Below are 12,459 nucleotides of genomic sequence, written 5' to 3'. Positions count from 1 at the left end.
TCTCTACTTGACCTCTATTCAGTCCTTTGTTTCATTACTTGCTCCTGCTGGTATGGACTTGTTGTAGGGCCTCACTTTGATTTCTAATTTCTGAACAAACTTGTTGTCCGTGTCGCAGTACCATGGAAAGATACACGTCAGCCTGGAGTTGGATGATACGCCTTGTACACCTGCATCGCACCTTTGATACTTTGGACTAGCCCAAAGAACACAGTAAGGAGCACAACCAAGATAGCAAACCCGAATGTATACCACTGGCCTCTGTTCCTTCGATCATACCAGAACTGAGATGTAGAGCTAATTCCCGGCTGCTCGAACCTCTCTTTCAGCTCGGTGAGTTCGTCACGCCAAAACTTGAACTCTTCGATCCTGCAGTTCTGAGGCATCAGTCGGTCGAGGTTGAGGATACCCATGTCGAGACACTTGGTCTCTTCGATGGCTCTCGCCTCGCATTCGAGCCACTTTTGTATGTCTTTGTTGTAGCGAGGGAACAGCAATGCGATTGTTTGCAGTGTTTCTTCCAAAAGGCCTCCAGGAAATATTGCACTGAGGGTTATATTCGATGACAAGCGCAGATGTCTGTTCGTGTCCCACCTGTCTTAGCCTTGAACGTCACATGGTGAAAGATGCATAGGGCGGCGTCATCATCATCAACGAGCCGTAGGTGGTTGGCAAGATTGTCAGTCCACTGAATTTTCAGACCAGCGTATCGTCGAATGGTGAGCGCATTGAAGAGCCTTTCCAACTTTGAGGTATCTGGAATCGAGCAGCTTTCGGTGAACTGATTTCTATAAAGGGTCTTTAGATCGTGTTGCTCGTTAGACCAATCAAGCGATCATGGGGAATGGGGCCGACGTCGACCATTGCCAGAAGGCGGACACCTAATCTTACAGACCCTTCAGCCATCCTCTTTATGACCCCTCCTTTTCCTCGTTGCGTGTCTGGCGAGACGGAATCTCGGCATTCCCTCTTTTACCAATCGCATTGCACTTGTGCGTATCCTCTCAGAGACCGTCGAGCGTCTACATGCCGTAGACTGGCTACACAAGGACCTCCGTTCAGCCAACACCATCTTCTCAGAGACGCTAAAACAGACGTTTGACTCGACCAACCTCCTCGTCTCGGGATTCTCTTACTCTCGTCCCGCCACAAGGGGCGACATGACTGAGAAGCCTTTAGGCGATCCTGCAGCCGACCTCTATCGTCGCCCATCCGTTCAAGCATGGGGGAACACGGGCTCCTTTAGAAAACGTCATGATATCTACGCTTTGGGCATTGTGCTCTTCGAACTCGCTCGCTGGAGATCTCGTGATCGGATTCTGGAAATCGACCCATTTCGAGTAAGGCCGAAAGACGCCTATCGAGTCAGAGACAGGCTGCTGAACGAACGCGCGTGGCTGCAAACCGTCAAGAGCTACAACGGAAATTCGGTGGAGAATATCATCCGGCTATGCCTCTAAGGGCCGCGAGCGTTTGGTCTTGGTCAAGACTTTGACGAGAGACGTGATGGTGCCGAGGCAGAACTGCAGCGGGCTTTTGGCGAGCAGGTAGTGGCCAAGCTGGCCGGAGTGAGAGGTCTGTAAACGAGTCTTCAGCTTTTCGTCATTGACCCATGGTTGCGGTGCTGAGGATCGCGGGTAGGTTTCAGACCTTGACAAGCATCACCAAACGCACAGAAACAGGTGCTTGGGCTTTGAGACGCCATTCTGAATACTCGGTTTGAGTCTTGAAAGTCAAGGCTGCGCTTTGCTAGACAGGTGTACATATCATACAATACATCGGTTTGCCGCTCCTTCGCCTCTACCTCTCAGCCTAGGAGATCCCCCCCGAACCCAACAGGCCGCCTAACCTTCTTGCCCTCGACGTACGGCACGATGGCCATGGCTTTATACAGCTTGCCCATGCCATTTGGCCCGCGATCAACAAGCCGCTTCCACCCGATCTCGAGTCTGCGGCGCGTCTCGTCATCCTTTGCGTTCTTCAGCAGCCGCTCGGCACGCTCCCTGATGCCCATGGTGGCGAGGAAGAAAGACTGATCGACGGGCCCGTGGACTTCGACGTTGTCCGAGGCGGCGAGTGCGCTCTCGGCGAGCGCGAGGAAATCCACGTCGGCGCTGAGGTCGACCAGCCCGGGACTGGCGAAGGGGGAGACGGGCTGGTGGCTGCGGATGCCGCGGAGTGTGTTGGCGGGGATGGTGGAGGTGGTGCCGTAGTCGAGGATTAGGGCTGCGCCGCTGGCGGTTGCTTTCTTGAAGGGTGTGTCTGCTGTGGATACGGGTTTGGCGGACGGTGGGCTGCCTGGTTTCGGGGGTCGTGAGGCGGCACCATGACTACCACCGATGCGGACGGCGAAGTCGGAGACGTAGTTCAGAGACTCGGGACTGATTTCGATGATGGCGTCGGCTGTCTTGTCGAGCTTTGCATATCGCTTGCTCATCTTGGGCAGGTACAGGGAGTGCGGTGTTGGGGTTTTGGAAACGGTCATCTCGAAGTCGGGCTTCTCTTCGCCAGGCTTGAGGTTGGGCGTCGAGGCGTAGGGGTTGGTGGGCGAGACGACGAGCTCGTGCCATTGATTGCCTGGGGCGGTGGGGCCGTGCTTGGGGGTGATGGGCCCGGTGGGTGTCATGATGGTCGAGGACTTGGGGATGGAGGAAGCCGGGACATTCTGGAAGACGTGGATGGGGAGGGCGTCGAAGAATTCGTGGGCGAGGATGAAGGGGGTGGAAGTCTCCTCTGCGATGTTGTTGGCCATGTTCGTGATGGTGGATTCGTGTGTGACGTACCTTTGGGCACGAAGCGGATGTCCTCGCACCAGTGGATGTCGCAGTGCGGGAGGTACTTGCACTTTGCCCTGCCTCCCACGCCGCTCTTCTCCAGCTCCTCGGTGCCGGCCAGGCGCAGGGCCTGCTGCCTCTGCAGGTGCGGGCTGGCCTCGACGAGATAGATGGCCTCGATGCTCTTGGTCATGCGCTTGAAGCTCGACAGGGTGCGCAGCACGTCGTCCATCAGGGTGCCTCTGCCGGGCCCGACCTCGATGAGGTGCACCTTGTCCTTGCGGCCCTGGGCCAGCCACTCGGCGTACAGCCAGATGCCGACCAGCTCGCCAAACACCTGGCTGATCTCGGGCGACGTCACAAAGTCGCCCTTTGTGCCGAACTGGTCCTCGCCGGCGGTCGGCGTGCGCGTGTAGTAGCCGCCCAGCTCAGACGTGAGGCACTGGCGCATGTACGCCGCCACCGAGATGGGCCCTGTCGTCGTCATGGCCTGGCCGAGGAACTGGGCGAGCGGCGTCGACCACGCTCGCTCGCCCTCTTTCGCGGCTGGCGGTGCGCCGGGACTCGACGGCGCCGACGTCGACGAGAGGCGGAGCGCGCGTGGCGCTGGCAGCGGGGCGAGCACGCGCGGTCGCGGGCGACTCCATGGGGTCGCGGCGCGGGGCAGACGCAGCGATTGGGCTCTCATGGCGGTTGCTGTCGTCCATCGTCCATGACGTCTGCGCGTTCCGAGCGTAAAATGGGGTCGGAGCGCGGAGGAGCTATGGCCGTGACACATGAAACGCGCCGGCACGTGCTTCGTCCTTCACACCCAGACACATCGAGACCGAGCTGCGCCCAAAAGCTGCATGCGAACGCCGAGCCTCTGAGCCCGGAATTCTGAATCCTGGCAATGGCATCGCGCTGGGCAGACGACGAGGCCGACAAAGCAGAAGCCCTGCGCCGCAAGCAAGAGAAGGAACAAAAGAAGCGCCTGAAGCTCCACAAGCAACAACAAGCAGAATCCGCATCTCTCGCAGCCACAGCCCCAGCTTTGGCATCAGACCGTCCAGCAAAGCGCCGGCGACTCTCCAGTGGCGAGGACGTAGCCCCCACCACGGCTTCAGCGCAGCCAGAGAAGGAGCGCACGTTGCTAAGGTTGGAGGGTGGTGGCTGGACACCCTGCCGCCATCGTGCCAACTTCCAAGTTCTCAACGACATCGAAGAAGGGAGCTATGGGTGGGTTTCCAGGGCCCAAGAGGTCGCAACCTCACAAGTCGTGGCTCTCAAGAAGGTCAAGATGGACTACAACCAGGATGGCTTCCCCATCACAGCGCTACGAGAGATTGCCATTCTGCAAAAGGCCCGCCACCCAAACATTGTCGACTTGCAAGAGGTCCTGAGCGGAGATAGCCCGGAGGAGTGTGTCTTGGTCATGACGTTCCTCGAACACGATCTGAAGACGCTGCAGGAGGACATGCACGACCCCTTTGTAGCATCCGAAGTCAAGACTCTCCTGAGGCAGCTCGTGAGCGGCCTGGCCTTCCTGCACGACAACTTCATCATGCACCGCGATCTCAAGACGAGTAACATCCTCCTCAACAACCGCGGGCAGTTGAAGCTGGCCGACTTTGGAATGGCACGATACATCCCGCCTCCCTCAGCACCACTGACCCAACTCGTCGTCACATTGTGGTACCGCGCACCCGAACTGCTGCTAGGCACACCCACCTACTCGACAGAAATAGACATGTGGAGTGTAGGCTGCATACTGGGCGAGCTACTCCTCAAGTCCCCCATCCTGCCCGGCACCAACGAAGTCGACCAGCTGAGTCGCATATTCGGCCTCTGCGGCCTCCCCACAGAAACAACCTGGCCGGCATTCTGGCGCCTCCCCAACGCACCCTCGCTGAGACTCCCCCGCGAGCAGCGAACCAAGCAGTTCTTCGACCGCGCCCGATTCCCCTTCCTCAGCGGCGCAGGCGCAGCGCTGCTATCGGGCCTCCTGAGCCTGAATCCCGATGAGCGGCCCACCGCCCACCAAGTCCTCCACCACGACTACTTCCGAGAAGCACCGAAGCCGAAGCCGAGCGAGATGTTCCCTACGTTCCCGAGCAAGGCGGGGCAGGAAAGGAGACGGAGGCAGAGTCCCCTCGCGCCGAAGAGAGGCGAGGCGCCGCGGCTGGCCAAGGTGGATTTCAGTGGCATCTTTGCTGCGCACGAGGAAGGCGAGAAGGGGGCTGGGTTTATGCTGAAGATGGCTTGAAGTGGTGGTTGAATATTGAGATACCCTCGAAGGACAGCATGCTGGCGTTGCCGGTCTTCGATGACTTGGAAGGTGCTGATCGCGTTTTTACACTCATGCTGATCGTGTTGGATAGCTTACGAGCATTCAATATCAACGATCCCCCGGTTCTGTTAACGTCGTAGTGGTCAACGCTTCTCGTGTAGCTCACATTTCATTCCAAAAAAGGAAAGCGGTCTATACAAATATCTTCTCCCTGCATCCTAGGAGCGAGTCACTGGGCCATGTGATTAATTTCTCCGCGATGGAAGATTAAGATGACACTTCGCTTGTCGAACGAGACTAGAGATTGTCTAAGCTCTGGCCTATACCTCTGAGATGAATCCGGGAAGCCTGGAACCGATAACCATTGTCTCATCTTACACCAGCAGATGAGATGTCTGCGGCCGAGGCCCATTCTGCACTAGCGAGCACCCGTTGCACACTAGCGGCCCCCACACGCTAGCGCAGCAAAATAGCAGCGAACAAAACCCAGCGCGAACTTTTTCCGTTTCGACTTTGACGGCACGATACTCTCGCACCGGACACCACAATGGCAGCCTCGACCGTACCGACGCAAGACAACATCCTCGTCCCCGAGACGCTGCTGAAGAAGCGCAAGTCGCAGGAGAGGGCGCGCGAGGAGCGTGCGGTTGCGACCAAGGAGAAGCGAGGTACGTTGGCACCCACGCCCATGGACAAACACGAGGACAGCAGGCGGTCGCGATGATTCTAACTACCAACACATCGGCTAGCCTCCGGGCAATGTTGCTTGTCGTTAACCATCTTTCGGGAATGATGCGATCGCCCCTCGTGCACTTCATGGCGCGGCTTTTCTGGCGAGCAGCAGCTGACCATGTCTAGACAAGAGCAAGAAGAAGCGCGAGGTCATCTTCCAGCGTGCTGAGAAGTACGTCAAGGAGTACCGCGATGCCGACCGCGAGAAGATCCGTCTGAAGCGCGAGGCCAAGAAGCAGAACGAGCTCCACGTTCCTGCCGAGTCCAAGCTCGCCTTTGTCGTCCGCATCAAGGGTATCAACAAGATCGATCCCAAGAAGCGCAAGACGCTGCAGCTGCTCCGCCTGCTGCAGATCAACAACGGTGTCTTCATCAAGCTCACCAAGGCCACCCTGGAGATGCTGAAGATTGTCGAGCCGTTTGTGGCCTACGGCTACCCCAACCAGAAGTCCGTCCGCGAACTCATCTACAGTAAGCTGCCTTCCGTCTACCCAACCTACGCAAACCATACTGACTCGCTGCGCAGAGCGCGGGTACGGCAAGGTTGACAAGCAGCGCCTGCCGCTGACTGACAACGAGATCATCGAGGAGAACCTGGGCAAGTACGGCATGATCTGCATGGAGGACCTCATCCACGAGATCTACACCGTCGGCCCCAACTTCAAGCAGGCCTCGAACTTTTTGTGGCCGTTCAAGCTGAACAGCCCCAACGGCGGCTTCCACAAGAGGAAGTTTAAGCATTTTGTCGAGGGTGGCGACCTGGGCAACCGGGAAGACCACATCAACGAGTTGATTAGGCAGATGAACTAGGTACGATGCCATGTGACACGTAAGGGCGTTTTGTGTGCGAAGTTGTGCATGTGTTTCATGCCAGCGACGATTGGGTTTTGGTCGAATATACCACGGGAACATAGCATTGCAGCGGCGTTGGGGAATGAACGGATGGGCTCACCAGCCGACACACGGCAGGGGCCAAAGAGCAGTCGACGCGACGACGTTGACGACGTTGACTACGTTGACGTACCGACGTACGAAGAGCACGAAGAAGAATCAAGCAAGCATTTTCCGCTTCCGGCAGCCTCTTGTGGCACCGAGCCACATCATCCTATTTTCTCTTACCAATCATGGCCAGACTCTACACGGGTGTGCGAGGACGCCCAGTGACATCGTCGTGCAGCAACCAGTCAGCGCCTTCCCTTCCTTGCCTTACCTTGTCGTGCCTCGCCTGAACTTAGTTGCGTCGCCCATGCTGGAGCGACAGGAATCGCCGTAGCCGCAGCCGGTCCCCTTTGGCCTCGGTCTAGGGCAACATGGCACGGCATGGCATGGCATGGAATGCCAGGCATCTTTCGAAAAGCTCGCCGCCATCGTCGTCATGGCAAATGAGCAGGTAGGCAAGAATGCGACCCGTGACATGTGACCCGTGACATGGAGACGCACCACACACACACACGCGCGCACACACGTACACACCCCACGGAAGAAGGTCAGAACAGCAGGCGGATGCAAAGGGAGTGCTGCGTCTAGGGGAAAAAAAAAATCAAAAATCCAGGGAGCCGTGACTGCCCCACTAGCAGACTGTCTTACGTTGAGGTTGAGGTTGAGGTCAAGGTCGAGATCGAGGTCGAGGTTGAGGTTGAGGTCACCAATGGAGCCAGCCCATCGGTGTTTTGGCTCAATTTGATTCGTCGAGGTTGCTTCATTTCGTTTGGTGTCGTTAGGTTCCGATTCGATTCGATTCGATTTGTTTGCGCGGAATGGCAAAAGCCACGAGTTTCCCGCGCATGTGAGTCCCGGCACTGAGCGCTTGATTACGGAGTGTCGCGGGCCAGGACGTGAGGTGCTAGTGTGAGGTGCGTCCGGTGGGGGGGAGGGGCTGGGGTTGCCACTTGGGCTCGACGACTCACGACTCACGAGGTGACGATGATTTTTTTTTTTCCCCTTCCTCGAGGGTGGTGGGGAGGGGTGAATGCACCGCCAGTCAGCTGTGGAAGGCTGCCGAGGTGTCATGTATGACGCCGACTAGCATGGCTGGCTGCAGACAACACACGGCTGCCACTGGTCTGTGGCTTGCTCGTGGGTCGATTTGCAGAGATGGTGATGATCCGAGGAACACTCAGGCCCCCTCACTACACAGTAGTAGGTAGTGTGACATGACGGTCATGACCAACGGCAGCGCGGTCGGCGCCGGCGCTGATGAATGGCCGATGGTTGACCGCGGCGCAGGTGGAGCGTTGGGGTGTTGAGGATGTGATGTGAGCAAGGCGTGGGTTCTCTGCTTCGATCTCCTGGGTCCAGAATGCGGCGGGATCCACGGGCTACGGCCAGAAACGGGAGCGGCGAGCGCTCATGCACGCATCTCGTGGGCGCATGTCTGGCACGATTTTTTCACGCGGGCGCGTTGATGACGCTCTGCGCGTTAGAGTGGGTGGAGGCGCAGGCGTCGTCGCAGGCTGGCGCAGGCTCGCAGGCACGGCACTACTGTGTATGTGCCTCGTGTGCCCAGCATACGGAGTGCATCTATTTATTGCACGAGGGCTGATGAAGGGGGTGAAACACGGGCAAGGCAACTCGAGAGGAAGGGTGTCGTCCGTGCGGGCCAGCGTGCCATGGTCAGGGAACGGAATGGATGGCAACAGCAGGCGCGGCGGAAGGGTGCTGGAAGCGGGCTGGCTGCATGCCTTGGCCCGGTTGGGAGGGCCAGTGGAAAAAAGATGACGGCAGCCGGTTCCCACGGAGGGGAGGCAGCCCACACTCGATACGTGGCTCGCTCCAAGGGTGGTCAGGGCAGTCAGGGTAGTCAGGGTAGTCAGGGTGGTCAAGGTGGTCGGTCAGGGTGGTCAGGGTGGTCGGTCAGGGTGGTCAGTGTGGTCAGGGTGGTCAGGGTGGTCAGGGTGGTCAAGGTGATCGAGGTGGTCAAGGTGGCCAGAGGATGGTCAGAGGGGTGAGGGTGGTCCCTGGAAGCGTTCATTGGATTGCACGTCGGGGGGTGCAAGAGGGGGCACAGGGGGCAGCCATTTGTGCCTGGCAACGAGGCAGCGGTGCAGCAGCGCAGCAGTGCAGAGTCATGCGCCTGAGGGGACGGCGGTGGGCAGCGTGGCCGCCGGGCGCTGCGAGGGCGAGGTTGCGAGTGGCGAGGGCGCGAGGGGCTAGACTGCATCGAGCCGGCTCTCCAGCGGAACACGGGCGCTGAGTGGCCAGCCAACGCGCGAACGGACGACTGGGATGGGGGAGCGGATGGGGAGCGATTTGGGAGGCATGGACAGAGAACGGGCGTGTCCCTGGCCCCTTCGCTAAACGGCCACGGCCGGGCAACCAGAACCAGAACCAGCCAGCCAGCCGGCCAGCCAGCCAGCACAGCACAGTACCGCTCTGCACTGCACAGCACGGCACATCGCCAGCGCGCCGTCTCTGGCCTCCGCTCTCCGCTCTGCTCTCTGCACCTTCTCTTCCACCTCTCCACCCTCTCCATCCTCACCCGTCTCCCCCCCCCCCCCCCCCAAACCGTCCAGGTTGCAGGCGCTGCTCGAAGCGACTCTCGCCGCTGAGCCATCTGCTGTTTCGTCCCAGTCACGGCCGGGCTGACCTGACCGTCCACACGCAGCAAGCGCCTCCGCAGTCACGCCTGTCCAGCTCAGCATCAGCATCGGCACCACCACCTGCATCTGCACCTGCACCTGCACCTGCACCTGCACCTGTACTGCCTTCATCTCCACCTCCACCTGGTGCTCGCACTCTCCGCCGTCTGTTTCGCAATCCACCACCGCCTGTGCTGCGCTCAAGCCCGTGGTTTGCACAAACGACCGACTCTGGTTCGCTGGTCACCGCGCCCACCAAGACGTCTTCGAACTGCGTCCCTCTCAGCCTTGCCCCCTCCAGTGGCTGCCCTGCGCTTTCTTCTCCCCGACTCGTCGTTGGCACTGTATTGCTTCTCCATTTCCGTCTCGAGCGTTGCTGCTTCTTTTTCCCCCGACGCTTCTGGGTCGCGCCCTTCCTCTCCACGCTTGGCTTGCTTCCCTGCAACACACTTCGACCTTGCATCACCGCGGCGATCTATTCACTTAGACTTCGCCCTTGTTCGCCTTTCAGCGGTCTACTCGCGCTTCGACTGTCCCGTCTCCCGCACAAACCGCATCCTCTACTTGTGCTCCCAGCTGCGACACCACACACGCCGACCTGACCCCGGCTTGCGCGCTTCGACATCCACGACGGCCATCACCTCGCCTGATCGAGATATTATTCCTAGCGCTTCTCGACGTTTGTCTTGCTTGTTTCAACCCGCAAATTCACATCTCGTTTGCGACCCATCTTCTTTGTGCATGAGCGGCACCTACTAGAGCCTCGTCAAGCTCACAAAAGAGCGTACGCTCACAACCCTTCGGCGGCCTGAACGCAGAGACTGTACGTCACACCACTACACCGACAGCGAACTTGACCTTGCTGGCCGACGACCGTGTGCTGACACGTCACCCAGGTCCTTGTCGGTCTCTCGTTCCCCCTTCCACAGCGCAGCATCAACATGCCATCCTTCTACCCCAGGCACCAGATGCCCCGCCACCCGTACACGCCTCCCGAGTTTGTGCCTAGCTACCACGCCTCCTGCGGAGGCATGCCCTACCAGCACAACCCCTACGCCGGGCAGACGACGACTCGCCACCAGGACGACTACGACTACGCCGACCGTTACAGCCAGCTCGCCATGGCCATGCCACCCATGTATCCGCAGGCCGGCACCTACATGAGCCACGCTCCCCCCAGCCTGCCACCACCGAGCTCGTTCTACGACGCTGGAAACACGCTGCCGCCCATGCGCACCCACGAGCAAGCTATGCAGCACGAGTACAACCAGCGCGTCCAGCAGCCTGCAAAAGAGGAGAAGCCCGTCGGCGGCGTCTCGGCCAAGCTGGACTACGACATGGACGTCATGACCGACTTTGTCCGCGACATGGCACTGCAGCTCATTACTCCAGGACGCATGGAGCCCACCTCCTTCCGCAAGTGGGTGTACCAGGTCCTCTGCGCCACCAGACTGCCGTCTGCCACCATCGTGCTCAGCATGTCGTACCTGTCCATCAGGATGCCCATGCTGGCGCACGAGCCCAAGACCGACACCCACCTGTTTCGTCTGCTCACCATCGCCTTGGTCCTTGGCAGCAAGTTCCTCGACGACAATACCTTCATCAACCGCTCCTGGTCAGAGGTCAGCGGTATCAAGGTCGACGAGCTGAACAGGCTGGAGATGAACTGGCTCAACGCCATCGACTACAAGCTCCACCGTGACGCCACCGAGCACCAGGGCTGGAACACTTGGTCAGAGAACTGGAAGGACTATCACACTCGCGCCAGCCGAAGCAACAAGCTCAGCCCCATGGACACATCGATGCACCGTCGATCGTACAACGCCAACAAGCCGCTTCCTCCTCTGCCCATGCAGCAGGCCTACCAGCCTCCAGCCTATGAGCCGGCGTCCAAGCCTGCCATGTCTTCATTCAGCTACGGCGGCTACGCTCAGTACGACCCCTGGAGATCGTCCGACCACTCTCCCGCATCCGCACCCATCACGGGACCCACCACCCCGGAATATTATGGTGCGACCGGACCCTGGGCACCCGCTGAAGGCTACTCACGTCGCACCATGTTCGGTTTCCCACCCTTGTCTCAGCCGGCCCACACCCAGCAACACCACCCTCAGCAGCAGTCGACCAACTATGGCCCGCCTGCCTATGCCTCGCAGTACAACGCCTCTGCGTGGAACCAGCACGGTGTAAACTGTGGCTGCATGTACTGCGCACAAAGACACCAGCCGTACTTCATGGCTTCTGGCTTTGGTCCTCAGGCCATTACCGCCTAAGCGACACACACCACGACGCCTTCACCTTCTTCATTACATATTCGACGCTCCTCGACGCTACCTCGACGATGCGTCTGTCTAAAAGTTTTTGTCCTCTTCCCTACTGTCTTTCGCTCTCCTGCCTAGACGTTCCCGCACCGAATACGTTCGCCGCATCCGCCTCGAGTCTGCCTTCCCGACTCAAACCGGCCCCCAATGCTCGGCGCGCAGAGTTTTGCCTCCGCCATTTGCACGCATATCGGCGCCATCCTGGATCTAACGAAAAACGCATACCCACCGTGCGCCCGTATCGCATGTTAGAGTTTCCATCCTTTTGTCCTTTTTGTTTTCTTTCCTTGACTCATGTTCTAGACGTTGGCCTGATCTGGGCCTCGGGCGCACGTACAGCGAAATTGTGGGATTGGGCGTTTTGTCACTTCGGCCTGTGTGCCACTAGCAACGGATTCTGGGTTTGGTTGGCCATATCTGCCGCTTCTAGTGCACCTTTGTACTGCCTTTTTTTACGATGGTCTTTTGCACTGTTCACTCTGGAGGACACTTCTCATTTAATGGTTTCTTCTGCGAGGCTGGCATACATGCCGCTTCTCGCTCGGCTTTCGATGCCTGCTACAGCAACCATTCTGCTGTCACCCAGACCATCGAGGGCCTTTCACATTTCCCGGTTGCGACTTTACCTTTCGATCGTCGCCTTCGCAGCCGGGCTGTAACTAATGGCATCAGATCTACGACGGGCGTTTGTTTCCTTGATTGCGCGGCGGAAAATACCATTTCTTCAGGGCTCCAGAGATCACAGCATAGTTTTGGGCGCAGGCAAAGACCTGTTTAGTGTATTA

The 12,459-nt window shown here is 58.7% G+C and overlaps 5 protein-coding genes across 5 annotated transcripts, besides 10 other annotated features; 3 read left to right on the top strand and 2 right to left on the bottom strand.

Annotated features, from left to right (window-relative positions):
• Window positions 1-137: 137 nt before the first annotated feature.
• Window positions 138-413, bottom strand: EKO05_0004619 (uncharacterized protein; the record flags this gene model as incomplete). Its single annotated transcript, XM_059636427.1, has 1 exon — window positions 138-413. The coding sequence occupies one exon, from the start codon at window positions 411-413 to the stop codon at window positions 138-140; it is 276 nt and encodes a 91-aa protein (XP_059492410.1).
• Window positions 414-1,807: 1,394 nt separating this feature from the next.
• On the bottom strand, window positions 1,808-3,462 carry EKO05_0004618 (uncharacterized protein; the record flags this gene model as incomplete). Its single annotated transcript, XM_038939537.1, has 2 exons — window positions 1,808-2,733; window positions 2,784-3,462. 2 exons carry the CDS (start codon window positions 3,460-3,462, stop codon window positions 1,808-1,810), a joined length of 1,605 nt encoding a protein of 534 aa, XP_038799177.1.
• A 204-nt stretch (window positions 3,463-3,666) lies between these two features.
• On the top strand, window positions 3,667-5,019 carry EKO05_0004617 (Cyclin-dependent kinase; the record flags this gene model as incomplete). The annotated part of the gene is made up of 1 exon (XM_038945623.1): window positions 3,667-5,019. One exon carries the CDS (start codon window positions 3,667-3,669, stop codon window positions 5,017-5,019), a length of 1,353 nt encoding a protein of 450 aa, XP_038799176.1.
• A 571-nt stretch (window positions 5,020-5,590) lies between these two features.
• Window positions 5,591-6,585, top strand: EKO05_0004616 (60S ribosomal protein L7; the record flags this gene model as incomplete). The annotated part of the gene is made up of 3 exons (XM_038939321.1): window positions 5,591-5,711; window positions 5,902-6,246; window positions 6,302-6,585. The coding sequence occupies 3 exons, from the start codon at window positions 5,591-5,593 to the stop codon at window positions 6,583-6,585; spliced, it is 750 nt and encodes a 249-aa protein (XP_038799175.1).
• Window positions 6,586-6,759: 174 nt separating this feature from the next.
• Window positions 6,760-6,824: a tandem repeat.
• A 140-nt stretch (window positions 6,825-6,964) lies between these two features.
• Window positions 6,965-7,002: a tandem repeat.
• An 82-nt stretch (window positions 7,003-7,084) lies between these two features.
• Window positions 7,085-7,121: a tandem repeat.
• An 88-nt stretch (window positions 7,122-7,209) lies between these two features.
• Window positions 7,210-7,248: a tandem repeat.
• Window positions 7,249-7,362: 114 nt separating this feature from the next.
• Window positions 7,363-7,418: a tandem repeat.
• A 32-nt stretch (window positions 7,419-7,450) lies between these two features.
• Window positions 7,451-7,520: a tandem repeat.
• A 1,582-nt stretch (window positions 7,521-9,102) lies between these two features.
• Window positions 9,103-9,136: a tandem repeat.
• Window positions 9,137-9,183: 47 nt separating this feature from the next.
• Window positions 9,184-9,225: a tandem repeat.
• A 206-nt stretch (window positions 9,226-9,431) lies between these two features.
• Window positions 9,432-9,473: a tandem repeat.
• An 821-nt stretch (window positions 9,474-10,294) lies between these two features.
• On the top strand, window positions 10,295-11,626 carry EKO05_0004615 (uncharacterized protein; the record flags this gene model as incomplete). The annotated part of the gene is made up of 1 exon (XM_038945622.1): window positions 10,295-11,626. The coding sequence occupies one exon, from the start codon at window positions 10,295-10,297 to the stop codon at window positions 11,624-11,626; it is 1,332 nt and encodes a 443-aa protein (XP_038799173.1).
• Window positions 10,417-10,456: a tandem repeat.
• Window positions 11,627-12,459: the final 833 nt, after the last annotated feature.

The sequence above is a fragment of the Ascochyta rabiei genome, chromosome 7 (genome assembly GCF_004011695.2).
Source record: "Ascochyta rabiei chromosome 7, complete sequence".
Lineage (NCBI taxonomy): Eukaryota > Fungi > Ascomycota > Dothideomycetes > Pleosporales > Didymellaceae > Ascochyta > Ascochyta rabiei.
This window is presented reverse-complemented; position numbering and strand designations above follow the sequence as displayed.